This window comes from Uloborus diversus, chromosome 1, assembly GCF_026930045.1.
Source record: "Uloborus diversus isolate 005 chromosome 1, Udiv.v.3.1, whole genome shotgun sequence".
In the NCBI taxonomy this organism is placed as follows: domain Eukaryota; kingdom Metazoa; phylum Arthropoda; class Arachnida; order Araneae; family Uloboridae; genus Uloborus; species Uloborus diversus.
Genome location: NC_072731.1, coordinates 185,076,985 through 185,100,710, shown reverse-complemented (window position 1 = coordinate 185,100,710; position 23,726 = coordinate 185,076,985). Strand labels below are relative to the sequence as shown.

General features: G+C 32.7%; 2 protein-coding genes across 4 annotated transcripts in view; one reads left to right on the top strand and one right to left on the bottom strand.

Moving 5' to 3' along the window:
• LOC129234089 (reversion-inducing cysteine-rich protein with Kazal motifs-like) overlaps positions 1 to 1,186 on the top strand; it is a 136,466-nt gene extending 135,280 nt beyond the window's left edge. For both annotated transcript variants that reach the window (XM_054867988.1, XM_054867982.1), the window contains exon 23: positions 298 to 1,186. In XM_054867988.1, the coding sequence (XP_054723963.1) occupies positions 298 to 510 (213 nt within the window). In that variant the 3' untranslated portion in view covers positions 511 to 1,186. The remainder of the gene's footprint in view (positions 1 to 297) is intronic.
• A 9,329-nt stretch (positions 1,187 to 10,515) lies between these two features.
• LOC129234071 (protein ABHD11-like) lies at positions 10,516 to 22,456 on the bottom strand. 2 transcript variants are annotated; one of them, XM_054867965.1, is made up of 6 exons: positions 22,341 to 22,456; positions 19,838 to 19,992; positions 14,312 to 14,485; positions 13,030 to 13,215; positions 11,999 to 12,192; positions 10,516 to 10,755 (listed from the first exon to the last, which is right to left on the bottom strand). In XM_054867965.1, the coding sequence occupies exons 2-6, from the start codon at positions 19,979 to 19,981 to the stop codon at positions 10,599 to 10,601; spliced, it is 855 nt and encodes a 284-aa protein (XP_054723940.1). In that variant the 5' UTR covers positions 19,982 to 19,992; positions 22,341 to 22,456; the 3' UTR covers positions 10,516 to 10,598. The 2 variants fall into 2 exon arrangements, with proteins under 2 accessions (XP_054723940.1, XP_054723947.1); XM_054867972.1 differs by lacking the exon at positions 19,838 to 19,992 and having other exon boundaries at positions 10,517 to 10,755; positions 22,341 to 22,418.
• Between the last annotated feature and the right edge of the window lie 1,270 nt (positions 22,457 to 23,726).

Here is a 23,726-nt window from a genome sequence, read left to right as displayed (position 1 = left end):
AACTTAATTACCTAGCGAGAAAATTGGAGCAAATTTTATGATAATTTTCCATTAAAATGCAAAAACATCAACATCGTAAAAACATCGAAACCAAAACATCGATGGACCAAAACATCGAAAGTAAAACATCGATGTTTTAACAAAAACATCGATGTTTCCAAAACATCGACATCGATGTCGCACTCCTACTCAGAAGACATAAAATCTTCCTTTTATATGTATATATTTGCATTCAACTTTCCTATAGCAGAAACAAATGCTTGTATTTCAACATAGTTATCTTTTCCTCTGCTACAGGTGGAGGCTTGTGTCCGTGAAGCACAAAAGCTCAAAGAACTTATTCATCAGCACAGCCCAACTTTACTTACAGAACTACCATTGTCCTTCTTCACCACGGCCACAATGATTGATCCAGTTTCGGATGGTGCGCTACAACTAATTCCATTTTATGGGAGTCTTTTACTCGCAGTTGTAGTAATTATCTTGCAGTCTCTAAGGACGTTATCATGATTATTTTACCAACTTTTGTAATTTGCAAAATTGAATTTAATTATTCTAATGGACCTCCAAAGAGTTTGCCTTCCGTCAAATTAATATCTTGCCCAAATTTGTAAATTTCAACAGTTTTCAAACTTTGTTTAAGCGATGAATATATTTTAAAAGCATTTAGCCTTTTGAGGCGTGGTGAAGGCCACTTTTCCTCAAAGGGCCACCATTTAAGAAATGTTTTCCGAGGCCACAATTAAGAAAATCTTTTTGAAGCTGTGTCCGTGTGCTGAAAAAAATGGTGGCATTATACAAGGCAACAGTGCCTCAAAATAATAGTTTAATGAAATTATTTTTAATTTCGGAAATGGTGAAAAAGTTGTAAAACTGGAAGAAAAACAAAAATATCAGCGTGCTTTTTTGAAGATGGTAGAACATTTTACACATCGTCGCCTCAGAGCAACGTTAAGATATCTTAGTATTATTTCTGGGATTAGATATCTCTTACTGCTGCTCTGAAGCGACGACATATATAAAGAAGATATTGCAATTGTCATTAATTCCTATACGTATATGTATTTATTTTAATATTTTTCGGTATTTTGCTCAATAAAACGTAAAAGCATATTTTTATGGCATTTAAATAGTTATATTGTAGTTCGTCTGAACTTGCATTAAAATAACTAGGCGAAATAAAAAACTACTGGCAGCATCTGGAAACGTTGATATTAGCTGGGTTTTATTTTAAACATAAATATCCCATTGCATCAAAAAGGCATTTAAAACATTATTGAGTTTTCCAAGGAGATTGATCAGATTTGATCTTTAAATAATCCTAACTTGAAATATTTTTAGTGCAGCAGTTATTACACGTATGGAAGTTCCTAAATAAAAAATCTACGTATTCAAAAAAAAAAAAAAAATTACAACTTGTTAAAATCATATGTATGTCTTACAGAAATATTCCCACATTAATCATGTTACCGGTCATTTTGTGTGTGTATTTTTTCATTACAATTTTTAAGAAATAATACTTAGACGCATTAGAGTAACAGTAAAACAGACAAGCCTCAGAATAACCTATTATTGTTTTGAGGCAACGAATTCATAATGTACTGGAAAATTTGACAAATAAGCTAGTACATAAATCTTTGTATATTTAAACTGCAAGCCTGCAAAAGTGCAATAAAAATCATTAAAACCAACATATTTAATTATTTAAGTTTAGGTAAGTTTTATTGCTGAATTTATTATGTAAGTTCTTTTAATGTGAATATCTGAAAACTACTGAAATAAAACTAGATGTAAATTTTCTAACGACTTTTACAGGTTTATTGAAAAAAAAAGATAATATCTATAGTTTTTTTTTTGTCCTCTTTTTTTATGCTGTCTAGTTGCTCTGTTATTTGTTTCTCTTACTGGAAACATGGTGTTACTAAAACATAGATGTAAATGTTTTTCTTGTCAATATGTTAGTGTGAATTCGTTTATTATGTGCAATATTCATAGATTTAATGTACCAACCGGTGGGAATAGGCCGCAGTTGTTTCTCACATAAGATGGCTGCTCTCCAGTATTTGCAGTAGAACTGAAAGTTGACAGTTGTTATCCTTTAAATGGCGGTAAAATCTTGTATGTTATTCTAACAAGTTTTTAATCTATTTGCTGTAAACTATTTATAGTAACCAAATCACCGGATCGTTGGGAAATGCTCATTGGAGTAGCTCAGCATTCATTGCTTAATCCAATGCTTGCCAAGCTTTTTTGAATCTAAGCGCCTTTTCGTAATTAGCTTTTCCAACAGAACCCTTCCCAAAGTATAGTATGAACAATCATAACTGACAATAAAAATAAACAAAGCTCAAGCACCTGCATTGCATACTACATACCTATACTATACGGCTGCCTAAGCGCCTTTTTGGAATTAGCTTTTCCCTCAGATTTTTTTTCCAAATTATAGTATGCATAATCATAACTAACAAATAAAAATGAACAAAACTCGAGCACCTGCATTGCATAGTACATATTAACACTATACGATCGCCTAGAAATACGAGTAGAGTAAACTCCCGATTATCCGCGGAATAGGTTGGCACGGTAACCGCGGATACGTGAAAACCTAGAATAATCCGAATTATAGAAAAAAAGCGATACTAGTGTATATAATACCTAAAAAAAATTCATTACAGTCACAGATACATTTACATTATAGCTAAATACTATACCATTAAATGTAAAAAATGTATCTAAAAGCTAAAACCGAACAGTAGCACAATTATAAGTTTAAAAAATCATTTAATGACTATAATATTTATACAATTCTTAAATTTTTACAAAAACGTTTACTAGTTTGTAAGTCATCAACTTAAAAAAAAAAAAAAAAAAGGTCAAAATACCCGCGTATAATCCGACCGCCGATAATCGGAAGTTTATTCTATTTTAAAAGTTTTAAAATAAATAAATCTCTTTTTTTTTTTAAAGTTAGGGAAACATTTTAGTGGCATTTCTGTAAAGATGTCACGGCTCTCCTAGGAGTCTCGGCGCACTGTATGGAAATCACTAGTTTAACCTATGAAAATATTTTAAAAAATAAATATGCATTTTAAAACGAACAATTAATGCAGAGATCTTATGATTTTTTATTTTGTGTACATATGTATATAGATAATGAGATTGTATATAAAAGTAATAACTGGATAATATATAAGAAGTGTGTTGTCTGAAATCATTGCTTCACGTGTAAAGACTTGTGATATGAATAAATTATTTTGTATGATTGTTATGAATATGGTTGTATTAAAAGATGACCTTTTTGACTTACGAGCTTTTTATTTTCTCACTGATTGAATTCAAATTAAATCTGTTGAATTCATTTTGTTTAGAAAGTGCACATTGTTAAAGATAACCCAAAAAAGTGAACTAATATAGAATGCTTTTATTTAACATATTCCTGCATTCAGAACAGTTGCAACACAAGTTGTCTTTTATACTCAGAAAATCAAACTATCACTCGTCATTCAACAAACAAGAAGTTCCGTCCAGAACTAAACGAGCCTTTTTTCCCGTATACCAGTATCGACTTTCTAGTATCTGATCGAAATTCACACAATTGGCTGAAATCGCAAACTGTTTATACCATATTTTTAAAAATATTTTAAGCAGTTTAGTTTTTTAAGCAAGTTTAGAAATAAAATGTGCCTTGCTCATCTAAAGAATTAGATGCGTAAAAAATAAATCAACGAACAAATAAAATAGCAGCACTTTTTAAACAACGCAGCTAATACATTTTTTTCCATTAAAAGAATCTTTAGCCCCTTTCAAAAAGAAGAAAAAAAAAAAGAATTAAAATTAATAAAATACTTAAAATAAATACATCATATCAAAAAAGAAAAAAAAAGAAAAGAAAAAACGTTTGTTTTTCCCCTGTTGCCAAAAAATAATTTTAAAAAAGAGTTAATATAAATTCAAAAAATAGATAAAAACAATAAAATGTTAATTTGTCACAACTTAAAGAAGTAATTTTCACTGTCAAATAAAAAAAAAATCGTCTTCGCATATCGTTATGTAAAAACGTATAGAAGTATGAATTTATCCGCCAAAAACTGAATACATGCAATTAAAACTTTAGAGTAAAAAGGAAAACAAATCACTTTTACAATAAGTATTTCATAGTAAAAACCATGGCATCGCTGTCGGAGTCGGAATCAATCTCATTTTTGGACAAATGAGTCAGATTCAGGAGTAGAAAGTTTTTCATCCAAAGACTCAGAGTTGGAATCGGTCATTTTCCCTTAAAGTCCGCAACTTTGCCAATGTTTGCGGAGTCGAACTTATTTTGGAATAAAGGAGTCGGAGTCGAATTTCCAAGATTCAGAGTCAGTCTTTTTTCCCCCGTGTATAAATTGTTGCCAAAGCTATGAAGTCAGAGTCGGAGTCCGACTAAATTTCGAACACAGGAGTCGAAGTCGGAGTCAGGTACCCCCCAATTCTTGGAGTCAGAATCGGGAGCTTGTCGGCAATAGCTATTTCCAACAAAATTTGTTTGAAGTAAATCCTCCTTTAAGTTCAGAATCTATATTGACTTTCAGTTTTCCCGTAGGCACTAATATTAAGGAATTTGAACTGCTCAAAACTGAACGGAAAATTGTTCAAAAAAAAAAATATTTTTTCCATACATTGCTCTTCAAAAACTTTTTTCTACAAAGCTTGTTTGAAGCAAGTTAGCCTCTTCGTTCGGGATTGCATTGAATTTCCCCTTAGACGCTAATATTAAACTTTTTTGAACAGTTCAAAATTGAACGAAAACTTGTACAAATCAAAAAATGAAGAATAGGAATAAAGTGTCCTCGCCAAGATCTTTCGAACAAAAAAAAATCGAACTATTTGCTGAAAAGTTATTAGGGAGAGGGGGGGGGAGACAGACAAACCGACAGACATTCTCCCCAATCTCAATAAATTACTTCTCAATTTTGAATTTTTCAATATTTATTTAATTTTTTAATTCATTTTTGACTTTTTTTTTTTTGTTTTTCGCGATTTTTTCAAGATGCATTAAGCCTTGTTTCATGTTTTTTCTTCTCCCTCTGGCTTTTACTGGGAAAGTAGGCTAAAAACAAAGAATACATTGAAACCTGTGTAAGTTGACCACTTGCGGTGCATTACTTTAGCGGCCAACTTATACAGGTGGACAACTTACAAGGGTAGTCAACTTAACAGGTTTTATTGTAGTGTAATATCAGTAGAAATGTTCATTGGTTATTAAGAAATAGAAAATCATTGTACTATTGTTTTAAGTTTGTAAAGGCTAATGAATGGAAAAGGATCACATATGTATCATAGTTACCGAAAAATGAATCAAATTCCATTTTTTTCCATTTTTTTTAAAGATAGTATGAGGTTTTTTTTTTCTTTTAAGTTTCGAATTTTGCTATCTGGAGTAGTGTACCTAACGACTGCAATGAAATGTCATTACTTTTCAAATTTTGTGTTAGACAAAATCATGGCCACTGGCAGAGAATCTATAAACCGATGGCCTTTTTTTATTGAAAAAAATGCTTTGTTGTAGCCCAAAACTTTCTTTTTTTTTTGCAACTTGTGCTTTAGTGACGTTGACTTTTGTATTTATTGTAAAAAATGTTTGTCGATACAACTCAAAAATTACACTTGCGTTTTTGCTATATTATTGATGTAAACGTCAGATAGTGCAACTTCATAGGTTTACAAGTAATTCCTTTTAAAATACATTTTGAATAAAAATTTAACATTTGCTTTCATAAATACATCGGGATGCTTATGCTGCTTTTAAAGAAAAGCCAGTAAAACTTCTCTAAATCTATAACTTCTTCAATAATTTGAGCAAAATATCAAAATTAGAGAAAATAAAAAAACCTCATTGTTAAGACTGCCACACGATATTAAACATTTTAACTAACATCAATATAGATTTTGATTTTATGAACAACTGATCAATTTATGCCGCAATTTACTTCGACATAGAGTTAGTTTAAAGTTTGGAGATCTATCTCAAAGCTTACTAAGAATACAAACAATGAGGGGCGGAGTGTGTCCTGAGATCAATTTGTGTTACGGAATTGAGATTCATAATCAGAACTGAAGGACGATTTGTTATTAATTAATTAATTAATTATTTTTTGATATTTATAAAAAAGGGAGTCGTTTAGCAAACTAGATATTTTTAGATTGTGGGGGAAGAATGCAACTAAATGCTAATACCCCCCATCGAGACGATGGAGGAGAAATATTTCCATAATCATGCGCTTCAATAACGTGGAACAGTGTGTTTGAGAAAACACGACTGCTTTTAATACATTCTTTCAAAGCATAGTTCGAAGATAAACATAGAACTGCATTTTTCGCAGAACGTTAGGTGGAATTCAGATGCCAGTATGAAGGGAAAATGCGGTCAAAATGAGAGGAATCTATATTAGTACATATTAGGGTGGGCCGAAAAATCGGAATTTTCGCGAAGCAACTTCTAATAGCAAAAAAAAGTTGTGTGTTGCCATCTTAAATATGGGAAAAATAATGAAAAAAAAAGTAATATTTATGTCTTCAAATAGCTTATTGGCGGCAAAATTTGAAAAAAGGCAAAAAATTGTCTATTTTCTAATATTTTTATTAAACTCCAAGCGTTCAAAATTTTTGTTCTAATACCATTTGAGTGCTTCATTTTAGCACTATTTTATGTATCTTTGAAAATATTTACAGTTTTTAGTTCGCGCATTAGCCGCAAAAATTCGGGAAATTAACCGAAAATCGACGTTTTCAGCTTTTTTGCACATTGCAGTATTTCTTCTTTTATATTCCAGTTAAAATTTTTATAGCAAAGAACATGCTATATACAACTTTTTGTTAGAAAATTTAATTACGTTTTATTGCAGGAACAACCCAGAACCCACCACAGCTAGGTAGTTGCACTTCTGTTTCACCCGGCAATTCCCATGAATAGTTATTTACAGAACTTTTGTATTTGTAAAAAAAAAATAAATAAATACCTTCACAATAACTATACATTTTACACAAGTTTCTACGTTTGGAGCAAGGCTTGTGACTCAATTTTCCTATTGCTGATTGCTAGCATAAAGTTTTTAACATTAATCCATTTCTTTCGTCTTATACCTCAGATGAATTTCTGCATATTCACTGGACATTTCCAAAATGCTTTCAACTGCCTGATTTGACATGGGAATTTTAAAAATGCACATTCAAACAAATGTATAGTTTCTAAAAATAATAAAATATCCTTGTTTTTCCCATGATCAGTTGAGTAGAGGAAAATAAGCGCTTTGATAAACCAACTGTTATTGTTCGAAGCTTCAAATCTTAATATTAGTGGAAGAAATCTCTTACAGCTATAGTCAGTCAAAAAAGACTGATGTAAAAAGCGAGCAAATGTATTTGATGAATATTGTCAGTGTAATACCGAAAGGGAAATATGATTATTGATCTCGTTCTCCTAAACCCAAAAGCTTTCAGTCATTCGCATTCGCTAACGTGTGCTAACGGAGTACTGGGGCTGTAGGTTTTTCAAACTGGACTACTAAATGAATGAAGACACTCTCAAACTATGTCTTTAAAAACTGCTTTTATGGTTCCATGAAATTAAAATTTTAAGAAAAAAACAAAATTCTGTGAAACATGGACCTGTAAACTTATTTAAAGTTACAAAACTTACAAATTAGTTGTTTGATGTTCTTCTAAACATCGTGGATTTGGGGATTCAAAGAAATGCTGACTTTCATATTTGTAAGAAAATGTTATTGGTCAGCATTAGTCGTTCTACTGCAGGGTATACAATGCAAAATATTACCCTTCAAGAAACACTTCTAAAGCTATGAAAGAATTTCTTCCACCAATATTAATTTTTGAAGCTTCGAACTATAACAGTTGATTTATCAACGTGTTAACTTTCCTCTACTTCAGTGATCATGTGAAAAACAAGGATATTTTATCATTTCTAAAAATCATACATAGCTTAAGTATGCATTCTTAAAATTCCCATATCATACTCGGGCAGTTGAAAGTATTGTGGAATTGACCCGTGAATATGCAGAAATTCATCTGAAGTATAAGACACGCAAGAGATGGATTAATGTGAAAAACTATATGCTAGCAATCATCAATGCAAAAATTGAGTCAAAAGTCCAACTTCAAGCCTTACTCCAAACGTAAAAAACTTGTTTAAAGTGGTAGTTATTATGAATGTATTGTTTTACAAATACATAAATTCTGTAAATAACTATTCTTGGGAATTGCAGGGTGAAGTAGAAAGTCAACAACCTACCTAGGTTGTTGTTGCAATAAAATATAATTGCGATTTCCAACAAAGAATTTATAGTGCATATTCTTTGTTATAAAAATCCAGGAAAACTTGAATCTAAAAGAAGAAATACTGCAATGTGCAAAGTAAGCTGAAAACATCGATTTTCGGTTAGTTTGCCGAAACTTTGCGGCTAATGCGCAAACTAAAAACTGTAAAAGAAAGTAAATATTTTGAAAGATACATGAAAAAAGTGCTAAAATGAAGCACTTCAATGTTATTAGAACAAAAATTTTGATCGTTAGGATTTGCATAAAAAAATTAAAAAATAGTCCATATTTTGCCTTTTTTTAAAAAAAACTTTGCTGCCGATGCGCGATCTGAAAACGTAAGTATTAATTTTTTTTATTATTTTTGTTATATTTTGGATGGCAATACACAGCTTCTTTTGCTATTAGAAGTTGCTTCTCAAAAATTTCCATTTTTCGGCCCACCCTAGCACATACAGTACTGGCCAGACTGGATGACTCACCACAAAAAACTATGATGTTTATGAATGCACAATAATAATAGCATTTTACTAAATGTTTATTTTATGGGAATGATTAATTTTAGTTATATAAGCACATTATACGTGAATAATTGAGAAAAAGGTTCAATATTTGGTGTGGAAACCTTTTTTTTTTTTCAATACAGCTTGGGTACGATGAGGCATGGAAATACATAATTTTTCGCAATAGTCTGGTGTAATTTCTGTAATCCACACTTGTTTTATAGTTTCTCTTAAGTCTAAAAGTGAAGTGGGGTTAGGCTCAGCAACTTAGCGCTTTAAAAGTACCCAGCGGTTCTCGATTGGGTTTAGATCTGGGAAATGTTTTGGTCACAGCTTGAGGATCTAAAACCCTTTTTTTGCAATACATGTCGTAACAGATTTAGTCTGATGGCAAGGTGCTCCATCATGTTGGAAGTGTGTGCACTGGTTGATATTCATAAACATTGGTAACTTCTCTTTTAGCAGATCGAGATAAACGGTTCCATTAATTAATGTGCCTTCTGGCATGAACCACAATTCACATCTTCCCTAGGCACAAATGGCTCCTCAGATCATGAGTTTTACAGCATTTTTAACGGTGGGAATACTGTAGAGATGATAGTCTGTTTTATTGGGAGGTCGTCGTATGTTTCTACAAAATGCATAAAAACTGCGATACTTGAGTCTCGTCAGGAAACATCGCATGTTTCCATTGCTCCGCAGTCCACCCCTGATAATTTTTACAAAATTTCAGTCGGTCAGCAATGTTTTTGAGAGTTAATTTAGTCTTCTTTGTAGGCTTTTAGGACTTTAAATTGGCATTGAATAGCCTCCTGCTGATCGTCCTTTGGCTAGGGACATTATTATCTTTTGGTAAACCAGCTTGGATTGCTTCCGCTGATTTTCTGGTTGACTTCTTCGGGGCCAAAATTACGGAAGCATCAATGCGCTTGCTTGTGCTCTTGTGATGACCTTTTGGCTTTGAATATCCATAATTTAAATTTTAAAATTATTTATAGACTTGGAAACTGTTTTTTGTGCCAATTGTAATTTGGCAGCACTTCCCCGAGCACTTTTACCATCTTCACTCAGAATCTTTACTTGTGCATGCATTTCGCGTAAAATTCTTCTACTGGGCATTTTGATATTATTTTATCCTTCTGCAAAAATTTATGCTTCAATACACGGCGAACACATCTAATAAACTAACCAAATGCCAAGCAAGAACACCATCACTTTCACAGTCGGCTAAAACTAACATCTGGCGCCAATACGTTAGTATGAATGAAAAAAAACAAGTGAGTCATCCATTCTTGCCAGTACTGTATGGCCCGGTTTTGACTTCTGCGAGCTCAAGACAAGGAAAACATTAAGGAACCCGTGTGATATTTTTATATAGTAAAATTCTTTCGTCTTCCGCCGCCACTAGTTCGACAGTTTGCATTGTAAAAAGAGGAAAAAAGAAAAGACATTCTTATGCGTTATAGATGCATTGAAACTAAGTGCCCAGATTCGAGGTACAAACTCGCAGGATTACAGCTCCTTCTAACATATTTCTACACCAAAATGTTCATTCTTATGCTTATAATTTTTAGAAATCTTTCATTATCTTCTTAAATCTGCATGGCTTTACACAAGCCTACATTTTAAATCAAAATCAATTCTTGAATTTCGTTTCTCGTCCAATGTTTTTTTTTCTCCCTTCTTTTTTTTTCTTTTTCTGAAAAGTGGAATGTGAGCATCGTTTTGTAACCATCTACAGAACTACTCTCCCAAGTAGTGCGTTACGAGAAATGACATTTAATACTTAGAAATTACAGCCGTATTTTCATTTATAAACTTTGAAACTTCAGCTATAAATAGTTCAGGATGTTCAGTGTGAATAAAATGGGAAGCTCCATCAACTTTCAACTTCACAGCTTGAGGAAAAAGAACTGGTATAAGAGTATCTTCTTCCCTAAAAAATAAGAATTCTTTCAATTCATTACTCTTTAAACTCTTTAAAGTATTAAGAAATATTTTGACCTAAAAAATTTGCTTCCATGTCTGCCTATTGCAGTTGAAAACATAGCGAAAGAAAGTGTCATTGAGCTCACAATAGCAATAAATAATTGACTCAATAAGACCCTTACTTCCTCTGCAAATTGGTTGATACACCAAGAAAAGTTCAAATAGGTAAATAGCAAACGGGAAATCTAAGAATTGCGTTTATTCTCATTTTGAACATGATAACTTTTAGTTACCACATGAATTTCCAAGAATCTATCGTCAATATTTTTATCCACGTTGTTCAGTAATTCTTAACCAGTGTGACGCCCTCGCTCTCTCCCCTAAAAGAAAGTGCGATAACTTTGAAAGGAAAGCTCGAGCATAAGCGAGTTCTAAAGTATTACTAATTTTTAATGGAATCTGCAGGGTTAGATAATTAGTTTAAAAAATCCAGCATTTTAGTAAGTTGTCAAAATATCAGGAAAATGTACTGTAAATTGTACTTTTAAGAATAGTGTTTACAAGACAGAAAAATTGTACCTCAAGTTTTACCAAGAAAAGTAAGTGATTGCAGCACCGATCGCTCCACTACGTGATTTAGGGAGCAAAGCATATAATTAATTGTCCATTCTTACTCTCCCATCGAGCCACTATGGTTATAACGGGCAAAGACCCGAGCTGCGAATCAAAGTATCCCAGGTTCAAAAAATTTCAGGAACATTTTTAACAGTGTACAGATTTGTAATTTTGGTTGCGTTGTAGCTTTCCATCAAAGTACTCAAAATTCATTATTATCAATGTTGTGCTTTGAAGAGTGAGAACGATGAAAACTAATGTCATAAACTGGGTAGCAAATGCTAAAAGGTTTGAGAAACGCTGTCCTTCTTACATAGGACCAGGACAAAAACTTCTTTAAGCAACTTCTATTAACGGAGCGCAGTTTTTTACAACATTGTGATGATTAGCCGGAATTCAGAATTAGGTAGAACGTTACAAAAGTGTTCTGTGATTGCGAGCAGTACTTTGTGAAATAATTTCTCTCACATTAATCCCAAGTCTCTGAGAGTTCTTGAGTGTCAAAAAAAAAAAAAAAAAAAAAAAAAAAAAAAACTAGCAGAAAAGTAGAAAAATTCGTTGTTTCAACGAATTTGAAAACTGGGAAATAAAGAGGGAAAAAAAAGACAGAGCTTTAAAATATGAAATTCACTCACATTTTAAAAAATGTTTTAGTTCCATAAAGGAACAGCACGTGCCCCTTGTAGACACCTGTCAGTTCCTGTCCTATTTTTTCCGTGGAAACCATGTCTATGAGTCCGTCAACGTCGCATTCCCAAGCGTACTTGCCAGCTTGCTTCTTTAATGGTAGCATATCCAGATGATAGTTCACTGCCATTTGCCTGTCCATCTACTGAAGCATAAAAAAAAATTAATGTATATGTTTCCTATAGACTAGAAATAGTTTTATAAATGACATTCTCTCTATATATATCTCCTGCACTTTCCTGTTAAAAATTAGAATCACAACATTAATTTGGAGAAAACTGAAAACCTATTTACTATGTTGCCACGAAATTTGCCACAGAGGTATATTACAATGGGAGGAGGAACATAGAAACGTAACAACGTGGGAAAGATTTTAATTAGGAATTAAGAAACAGCTTATATTAAAAAGTGTTAAATTATGAATCAGAGATAAAGCGTTTATCACGGGGAAAAACCAGCCTAAAATGGAGTGTGACACGCTGCACTGCTATACAAGCTTCCCAGCGAGCTTTTATACACTTTATGAGGGTGTCAAAAAATGCTAGAGGCAACAAAACCCATGCTTCAAAAAACACGGCTTTTAACTCTTGGAGGGTATTAGGAGGAAAGGTACACTGAAATGGCGCCCCTAGACCATCCCAATCATGTCTAATAGGATTGTGATCTGGAGACCTCGAGGGCAAGTCCATGTATCAAGTATGCTCTTCCTCAACACGTTTGTGACCTTAATTTTGGACACAATTGTATCATATTTCATTGTATTTATACGCCTTTTGAAACGAGGGCAAATCATATGCATAGTGGAAAATTGCAAAAAGTAATTAATTACGCAAAAGTTGGAGCAAGCAAATTTATTTTAGCTTTTTACCAACATTTTCCCTTTCGTTTTTTTTTCTTTTATTGTTTCGAGATTCACATACACTGACAATGAATAACATATGTAGAAACAAGAACGAGAAAGAAAAAATACCTAACTCACAGGATTCACAGTGCAGAGAAAAAAGTCTCTCGCATATGATAGGGCTTCATTGTCATTTTCTGTGTCATTTACGGCATTGAGGACTTCTTTCATCCCATTCAGTGATTTAGCAATGATTCCTTCTGGAGCAGGTTTGAACGTTCGCGGCACGGATTCTTCTACAATGAGAATGTTTACTTTTTCGGGCTGAAATCAAAAGAGGAAAAACGTTCAAATGTGGTGAATTTCTATATTTTTAAGAAAAGGGAACTTTGGCACATATAATGAGTTCAATTTCAGCTGACGAACCATGTACAGACTAAAATAGGATACAGATTAGAAAGTCGCTCAATGTTATAGGCAGCAGTGAAAAATGCACTTGGGTCAAAGAATCTCGTCTAGTATCTTAATAAGTACCTGAACGCCAACGCCCAGAACAGTTTGCACCCGTTGAGCTCTTCCGTTGAGCTCTTATACCATGCTCTAGGGTTCAATTAAAAAAGCACATTCGTGATTTTTTTTTTCATCAGAAGTAGCCTTTTAACGACAAAATGGCTGTTTCTTCAAAAACACGCAATTGAGGGCTTTAAATATCAAAGCGAACTTCGTTTTAGAATAAACGATATAAAACAAAAGATTAGGCATGTTCTAATTTCGGGAAAAACTCATCTTGCGCAGTATTAAAATGTGCAATTGAAGGCGCAACGCTAAGAGGTGGAGTGATGTGGAGAAAATTATAAAAACATGCTGCAGTAATCAAACAGATATGAAGTTTCCTCAATGAGATATTCAAATCAAAAGAATTCGATTTTTCGAATGGATCTACATGCGTTAGTATTCATGAAGTGAGCTCAGTTTGATGAATAGTTTGAAAATTTTACTTAAAAAAAACTGATCGTGGTATAGTATATAATGTTATGAAAAACGAAGCTTGGCAGCATTGCAAAGCCTGAAAAAGAGCCTGATCACATCATTATGTAATGTACGCCGTTAGATTAGCCTTGCCTCAACTATAGAAATACCCAATGTTTTCAATTACTTAAGATATTATACACATCCATTTCTATCCAGAAGCGGTATTGCTTTGATTTATGTACTGTATGTCTCAATTTAACAAAGAACGAACCACTTTTTTTTAATGATTTTTCTTATTATTCCATCAATTAATCTCAAAATATTAAAAACATTCTGAACATTACGGCTAGCTTGAGATGGCTTACTGGTTAAAAACCACAAACTCATTTACGAACAAGTAAATATCAGAAGCATTTAATTGAAATCGTGTCACTACAGTCAAATATACCTTTCTAAGAGCTATAGTCATAGCTATTCTTCCTCCTAAACTATGTCCTATTAATACCGCTGATGGAATGCTGTGATCAACCATAAATTCTTCAACATCATCCGCCATGATGTCAAAATTCAACTCGTCACCCCATGGGCTGCTTCCATGATTTCTAACATCAACTGCATAGACCTGAAAAAAGAAACAAAAATCCATTTCATGAAGTAGTTTTTGACAAATACGACGCGTTTTTTTGTAAGCCAAAGAGAAAGAAGCCAGTCCGAATTGAACCTGATATGAGAGACTTTGTAGAATTGATGTGTAGTAGTGATTAAAGAAAACTTTTGATGAATGAGTTCCGTGAGTTTATAGGGTCTAAATGTGTACTGACAAACACACATTTTATTAGGAATTTTACGGTTATGCCTCAAAATTCCAAGCTGAAAACTGTATTTAGAAGACATAAATCTCTATCTCTCCCTCCCTCCCTCAAAATAAAAAATGTATATTGACAGGAAAAAATTCATAAAAAATGAATTAATTGATAAAATGAGTATTGGGCATTGAATGTAGCATATAAATCTTTTTAAAGCAAATAATGACAGATTGCTGCTATTAAACTTCTATTCATTATAGTTGCAATTCGTACTGATTTTTCGGTATACACTGTGACTTGCTCGAGGCGAGTTTAAAAATGATCGTCTTGCAAAACTGGGACAAAATCACTTATATAACGGAATTAGTACAAAATCAAGGTTAGTAAATCGCGAAAAATCACTACTAATACACGTCTTTTGGTTTTTATATTAACAATAGGGAAATGTTGAAATTAGACTTTTTTCTGTAGAAACCAAACAAGCAAGCTTGTACAATAAAGCTAACGTACAATAGATGACGAAAATGCGAAAAAAAAGAAAGAAAAAAGAATTAAAAAATTGCAGTTACTGCCCACGGCAATATTGCCTTTTCGTAGAAATCTTATTAATTTATACAGAACACTTCTGATTTACGAAGAACGAAACTGAACCAAAAAAATACTAAAGGAAAAAAATTGCAAATCCTCATAGTGTTTCTTGCAACAAATATGGAAATTAAGGTCTACATGATGAGAAGCAAAAGTTTTAAACTACACATGACCAAAAGGTTAAATTATGTTCTACAGAAAATAAATAATATTGGTTTGGAAAATTAACGTTGATTATGAACAGACTTTTTTTTAAATAAAAGGTGTTTTTTCAAGAGGTATAGAACTTTAAATTGGCAACATTGTTTGATATGTGTGCTATTTTAATAGCTGTCATTTGTTTTATGTTCAGTTTGGTTTGCCATTTCATCATTAATAGACAACAATGCGGTGCAACATGCCACACAGCGCGTGTCACAATTGATTTATTGAAAGAAACGATGGGTGAACGAATAATTTCGCGTAATGGACCGTGAATTAGCCTGCAAGATCATGCGATTTAACACCGCTGGACTACTTTTTGTGGGGCTATGTGAAGTCTCTGGTCTACACCGATAAGCCTCAGACGAATGACGCCTTGGAAGAGAACATTCGTCACCTTATCACTGAAACACGCCTCTATTGCTGCAAAATGTGAGAAAATTGGACTTTCCAATTGGACTTTCTCCGAGCCAGCCGAGGTGGCCATATGCTAGAAATCATATTTAAATAAAAATGGCAAAGAATCATCTTTCGAATAAAGCAACATTTATGGCAATTAACAACATTTAACTGTGTTTTATTTGAACCTAAATTTCTCCACCTCTAAAAAAAACACCCTTTATAAATATTAAAAATTCATTTTTTTTAAATGTATACTCATTTTACGAATATGAAAAAATGCAATTAGTACAAAATAAAACTTGCTGAAATTTAGGAATAAATGATATTAAACCATATACATTAAAACGAGAACCAAGTAAAGAGTCAGTGGAATTTCTTATCAAACGAAGGAGTAGATATTCGAAATGTAATAGGACAAATCATCAAAATACAGAGTGGGATAAAAGTATTGATTCATGTTTTAAAAAAAAAAGAGCAAAATGTGGTACTCAAATTTTCATTACTTTCTTCTATATCTAATATATAGAAGAAAGTATTGGATTCGTGCAAATTTTCGAATTTCGAATTTTGACGGATTCGAACGTTTTGAGGTGTGCCGAGTCCATTCCGACTATTTTTGGAAAATGTCTGACTGTCTGTGTGTGTGTATGTGTGTGTGTGACCAGTTTTTTGTGGCCGCTCTACAGCAAAAACTACCGCTAGAAATCGAACAAAATTTGGTACACATATGTGCCCCTATGTGAACTTGTGCCCATTGGTTTTTGGCGCGAATTCCTGCAAGGGGGGTGGAGCAATGGGACGTTTTTTGAGTTACGCGTGCTTGCTATTCCTCAGGAAGTAACTGGCGGAATCAAACAAAATTTGGTCCATATGTTGCCATTAACAGGAACAGGTGCTGATTTAATTTTGGTGTCAATAACTCAAACGGGGGTAGCGCAATCGCCCGTTCTTTTTTTCCATTGTGAGTGCCCTATCTCAAGAAGTAATGCTACGTTCTGGTTGAAATTTGGAATATATGTGAATTCATATGTAAACAGGCTTTGGTTCAATTTTGACGCCAATCGCTCCAAGAGGTGTTGATTTTTTTTTTCTGCGACTAAAAATAGCTTTATTAATGCAACAATAAGAAAGATAAATCGTAATAGATTGTCGTCTGCGTATTTCTCGTGATTTTAATTGTATGGAAATGATCGGAAATATTATCTCAATGATTTAAAATTTTTAACTGTTGCCATCTTATGTTTGTTAACAAATAAAATATTTGTAATTAATTCAAGTAAGGCTTTTAAAATAACTTTCAATTTTCACTCTTTGCTTTGCTTTTGCAATAGTTTTTGCATATGTAATTTTGTTTTTGTTGGGAATATTGCTTCCTCATCAAGCATGGGAAGGGATCAGAAAGAAAAAAAGAAAAATATAGAAGAAAGTTTCGTGATGGCCACAACATACTAGTTTTTAATTGTAACTGTATGAAACAGATTTATTACAACACGTTTTTAAACATTGTAGTTCTACATGAGTACTATTTGTAAACTCATGCTAAATGTTTTGCATCATTTCAGCCGGCGCTATATTCCTCTAATGACTTGATGATTTGTTATTTTTGTTTATTGGTATTCAGAACTACAGCTGCTTGCACTCGACTTTTATCAACCCCCAAAAGAAAAAAGTAAGATGTGTAATTTTGTGTAATATTGGTGGATATTTGCAGACTGACGCATTGCGTAATTTTTTCCGAGAAATGCTGTCGCGCCATGTACACACTTATGGGAAACTTATTCAATGTTTAAAATGATGTTGTATAAATCTACTTTATGTTGTCTTTTTAATCAAACAAACATGTATATACAGTACCATCTCGTTTATCGAGACTAAGTGGGATCAAAGACAAACCGGATGATCGAAAATTCGGATAATCAGGGTTGTATGGGTAACAGACAAAGAAGGTCCTTTAATAATCAGACTTAATATCCATTATGACAAAAAACAATGTATCGCAGTCACATTACATGGTATCATTTAAAAACATATATATATATATAAACGAATTTCAAAAATTTTTTTAACATAATTCCTTAGCAAAGAATTGGTCCTTTGTCTTCTGGTGGAAATACGTGTTTTATTTCAATAAATCACAGCCAATCTGTTTTATCATTTCGTTCAGTTGCAATGGTGTTTGTTTGATAACCATAATTTTTTGTAAAATTTTTGCAAGAGCTGCAAATTTAATCAGAACACAAAGAACATGTCCGGCATACGTGCAGTTATGTTCTTGTTGTCGTAATTAAAAATTATGTAGGGCAACGGCAACAGTAACAGACATGACTAAGACATCGCTCTCAGGTTGACTCAAATTTCTGAGCCTTTTAATGTATTTAGACTTTTAAAACTATTTTCTCTCATGCAACTACATCTCAGCAAACGTTTGGCTGCTTCTGGATCCTCTGAATTAGTTGATTCTATTTTTATTTGCTACATTTAGAAAAAAGGTCCGACCCCCAGTAACAGGCACCAAAAATTTCTGATGACACCCAGTAACATATACACTGTAAAAAAATTCCGAAACCTTACTGAGCGTTTCGGAATTTCAATGGTTTTTATCCACTTCTTGGAAATATCAAGTATCACTGTCAAAAAGTTTCCTGAATTTCTACAAGTTGCACGAGTGCAGATTGTCTCTCTGTAGTAAAACATATTTTTAGCTCCCAGTTTAAAGATTAACTGAGAGTATTTATAAGGTGTATCGGTGTCAATACGATTACGGCTCGTCCAGACTGATTAAGTCCTTAAAGGGAGCGACTAAGTCTTTGGACGACTTAGCTTTGCGAGAATTGCAATCAAGAGAGATGCGTGATACTTACTTGCAATTCTGGCTTAGCTTTGGCCATGGTAGCAATACAGCTTTTGGAGCTGAATATAATCCCTACCTGAGATTACTCTGAAGTGCCAGAGACACGACTAGCTTTAAACTGGAAGATTTCTATGGTTTTCAGGAGGGTTACTGAAGTTTAGCAGAAAACGTTACTGGTTTTTGCGAGATATGTTACTGGCAGTATCTGGGCACATCACCTTCTTATTATTTGCCAGGAACGTTTCTGAATCGTTTTTAGAGTGTAGGATGAGGAAAAGATAAGTTATGGACAGGATTTCCCTTTTCTCCTCAAAATGAAAACGTTCTTTAATGTTAAATCTAAAACTTTTTTCAATCTAAATCAACATGAAACACCGGCAGACTTTTTGGTGGCTGTTCATAACCTTTCAGCACAGCCTTGTAAATACCAACTGGTTCGTAAAATTCACTCTGATAACACTAGACGGTTCCACTGTATTCATGGGTCGCTGTAACATCAGTTTTACCCGAAGAGAGGGCTTTGATCTATAACTTGTAAATGGTTAACTTACCCGTCTGTGTGTCTTCCTAGCGATTTCAGGAGCAACGATTTTCCAAGTTTTTTTTCGTATTATTTAAATCCAAACTTGACCGCCTGTTACTGGTGCCGTTATCCTATGCGAAAATTTCAATTTTTAAAGCTACAAATTCGATCCGGATAATACGGAGATCCAGATAAACGAGGGCCGGATAAACGTACTTCATTTTTTTCTTTTTTTCAAGCGTGAAATGCGCGCAATACTTTCGGCCCATCATGACTTTCCGTTGCCATTTATTTTCTTTATCCTTTGCTTTAAAAAAAAAAAAGCTTCCTAGTTTCTATAGCATCAACACTAAGACAAACCGCATGAAAGCAAATTTTTAAGCAACATTAATTCCAAAACATTTCCAAACAAACTCCTAGGAAAATCGGCATCTTTTAACTATTCCACTTCCCATCACCGTACTCAATGAGAGATACTTTCAAATTTATTACGAGTATCGATCATGTGAAACGTTTGAGACTGAATCCCACACTCATATGTTAAGGAAAGCGCTTTTAATGAAGAGAGGGTTTTGATCTGTAACTTGTAAATGGTTAACTTACCCGTCTGTGTGTCTTCCTAGCGATTTCAGGAGCAACGATTCTCCAAGTTTTTTTGGACTCCAGCATTCCATGAATGAAAATAATACAAGGTTTCATATTTGCTTCTTTGCCATGAAAACAAATTTCGTCGTAAGATAGTTTCATTACTTTAAAACCTGATAATAAAAATAATAATAATTTTCATTCATTACACAGCAAAACTAATGCGATTCTTTTAAGAATATTGTTTCTTTTAAGAATTACTGCTTTTTTTATTTGTTACAAAAATTTAGCATTTTGCATTGAGGTATATTTGAACAGAAAAGAAAAATAAGTTTTTCGAAAACAACAAGATATATAATCAAAAGTTTTAAATTTTATTATTTACGAATTTTAGATTTTCTGCTTTTTATATTTCATGTGTTACTTAATTGTAAATTAAATGAAACCATTACTTTAAAATTAAATAAAACTCTCGATTATCATCTTTTTGATGGACAAATATGTTTGCTTTGTCCAAACGTTCACCAGAACCTAACCAGTTATTGCCAAAAATAAAACTATCAAACCAAAAATGACGTTTAAGAATTCAAAAAAAAAAAAAAAAAAAACTTACTAATTATTTTAGTAAGAAAAATATCATTTCGAAAATAATTCTGTATTGCCATTTAGAAATACCACATACCGATTATTACTCTATGTTTTCTTGTGTCTAATAATAAATAATATATTTTTACTGAGTTCTTAAATTAACAATTTAGTTTTAAAAGTAACTCATTTTCACTCTTTTCAAGAGAGGGGAGGGGGGGGGGTGGCGAAAATCCCAATCTTAGTTTTGAACAAACACAGACACACCCTTCAAATGAAATTGAAAATTCATGTACAGGAAATATTTACACGAGAAAAGAACTCAATTACAAATATTTTAAATTTTAACCTTCAAGCGATTTACTATTTTAATAATATAACCAAAGCATTACGACAAAGTATCTCATTGATGTGTATTACAAATTATTTTAAACTGAACTGAAAAAGAAATTTTTATCACTTTTCTGGAAATTTTAGTTAAAAATTAAAGGGTGTTTGAGCCCTTCGACGTCCTTTTAAAAGATGGAACCAAACATGGCATTTAAAATAAAAATGAAAGAGCACTAAGGAAAACATTTAAATTCTAATTTAAAGTCGCTACTTTTCAGTTGTTTTACAAATTTTATAAAATTGTAAATTTAAAAAAATTCAGATGAGAGAGAGATTTATATATATATAAAAAGAGCTCAGCACATGACTCTAACTTTTTTAATTGTAATATCATGAATATCATTTTTTGAATGTTTTTCCCATTAATCTTTTTGAAAAATTCTGATGAATTTTACAACTACTCTGAATTTCGTTTTTAGTGTGGTGTTAAAAAAGGAATCGAAGAAGGAAAATATTTTTTCAATGTATCCAAGAAAGGCAAACAACTATTTCAGCAAAAAACCTTTGACAATGGAAGTTATGCTACTCCTGTGTTATAAGTCTGAAGATTTTTTTTTTTTGGGACAATGGATCAAATTCATCCTGACACTACATGCTTTTAGATATATACATTATACAAGCTTCATTGCATTCGTCAAATCCTGTTAAGATTGATCAAGTGGCTTCGAGGTTTTTTTTTAATTTTTTTTTTATTTTTTTTTTATGCTCACTAAAGAATGTCTTAATTTATCATTTTCAGTAAATTCCCTAGATTTTTCAATGCACCCTTCTTCGGAAGTTCTACGAAAAGTCTTCCCACTGGGTGCCTTCCCACTGCGGTATCGGAGAAAAAGGAAAGCAGAACTTTTAACAAAGAGAGGTTGCAGTATAATTCAGATATTAAGCAGAAACTTGCTTTTCCATTTTTCAAAATTTTACATAAATAGTATTACATTCTTAGACATTCCTTTCGTTCAGCTGCGGCACACTCTTCTCGTGTTTAGCCATTGACTGGTCTTGTCACCAGTTTCAACTGTGTTCTTTGTGCTTCTCGTGCAGCTGCGATTGCCGACTTACGACTGGAAAAAGCTGCCTCAGTTCCCATCTCTTCCATTTTTTATTATGACTCACCTGTGTGTATTTTATATTTAACCAGGGCCGCCGGGAGCCAAGGCGAGTCGATTGTCGGTTTGGTCGCTGGGTTTGATCCTGGCAAAAATTTATAGGATTTATACTAATCTGAATCTGAGCGGGCTCCCACATGGGATGGGTCTATAGTTTTTGGGAAGGCTGACATGGCCTCTCGTTGGCCCCGCGTTTAAAAACAAGATATGACTGCTACCCTCGTAGACGAATGCCCTTCTCCATCTTATAGTAATTCCGTTGTAGAAAAATTCTAGAGAACACATCGCCTTATGATATGATAGTCAACAGGCAATCATTTCATAAATAATAAATAAATAAATTGTTTTTAATACGAAAATTAATTTTTTAGCAAAAGATCTTAGCTTTCTGCTTTTTATATAAATATAAAAAAACTATCATACCAAAATGAAAACGTACTTACTTGATAAATCTAATTGGGAAAATACTGTGCCTCTAGTAATGCAATAGCTTTCTCTATCTTAATGGTTCATGATACGCCTATAGTTTATTGCGAAAAGTGAAACATGATGACTTTCCTCTAATTTGCGGAAACGAACGAGCTATATAGAGGACTTGCATTCATTAACAGAATGTGTAATGAACAGTCTGCCGCTTTTAAGCTAATGGACAAACGCAATGTATATATTTATATATTTCTTTTTTTTTTCTTCATTTTCTTTTATAATATCACATAAAAAATATCTTTGACTGTTTATTAATTTCATCAAGGAGTGAAAAAAAAAGTGTGCGAATGAACATGAACTAATAATATCTGCAAGTAATTATAGTTGTGAAATCAGTGATGGTTATTACTTTGGATTGCATTAATTTATGCAATTTAGAGTAGTGTAATTTCATAATCTTATGCAAAACTTTTTAAAATCTAAGTATTTTTTTCGTTTGAATTTTCCATGTTAATTTATAAAATCATGAAAATAGTATGAAGTAAACAATTTATGTTCAAAATATAATTTAAACTCAAAATTAGCGTTAAATGCACATATAATAGTACTTGCTTAGGAACTAGATGTGGCCCATAATGGCCTTTAGTGGGTTAAATATTTTTTTTTGGCAATTATTACTGTTTTTTCGGCATGCAATGTTAAATTTGAGTTCTGATACAAAGCTAATATTTCTCACATTCGTTTAAATTTGACGAGAAACAGAAGCTAGAGAAATTGATTTAAGTATAAGATAACCTTATTGTTTTCGCGTGCGTAGGATTTGAAACGAGTCAGAAATAATAATTGCACTTAGACTTATAAGTAGATATTATATATTGTGTCATTTTTCTGTACTAACAATAAAATTCAATGCCAGTGTGTGTTTGCTATCTACACAACAGGCGGTAGAAACTAACGACTGCCAAATCTGGCACAGACAATTTTTATTTGCTGAGAAGGTGTACTTTGGAGCTTTAAAAAAAAATTGATTTTGTTCATTATGCTTCAATTTTAAGCAAAATGTTCAGATAAATTCGATAATACGGTGACAGAAAAATTCTTTCACATTTAAAATTTTTATACCATTCGAAATCTGGATTGTCTCCATACGATGAAATTTTCAAGTTTTCACGGACGTCAGAACTTTTTTTTTCTTGTAAAGTCATAACAAAGGCTGACGCTAATGCAAACTAAACGTAATGCAAAATTCCACAAGGTTTGCAGAAAGAAATAAGATTATAAGTTCTTTTTTTATCTTTTTTGCTATGGTTAACCTTTCTTTGCTTATTATTATTTTTGATATTACTTATTAATTTATTTAAATATGTTTCCTGAGCCAACGGTAATAATCGATTGAATTTTTG

Excerpts from the sequence above, each read along its gene's own strand:
- LOC129234071 (XM_054867965.1), bottom strand. The coding sequence starts at position 19,981 with ATGAAACTATCTTACGACGAAATTTGTTTTCATGGCAAAGAAGCAAAT. Across the intron at positions 13,216-14,311 it reads TGACTATAGCTCTTAGAAAG|CCCGAAAAAGTAAACATTCT; the intron begins GTATATTTGACT and ends TTTTGATTTCAG. Across the intron at positions 12,193-13,029 it reads TTCTCTGCACTGTGAATCCT|ATGGACAGGCAAATGGCAGT; the intron begins GTGAGTTAGGTA and ends ATGCTTCAGTAG.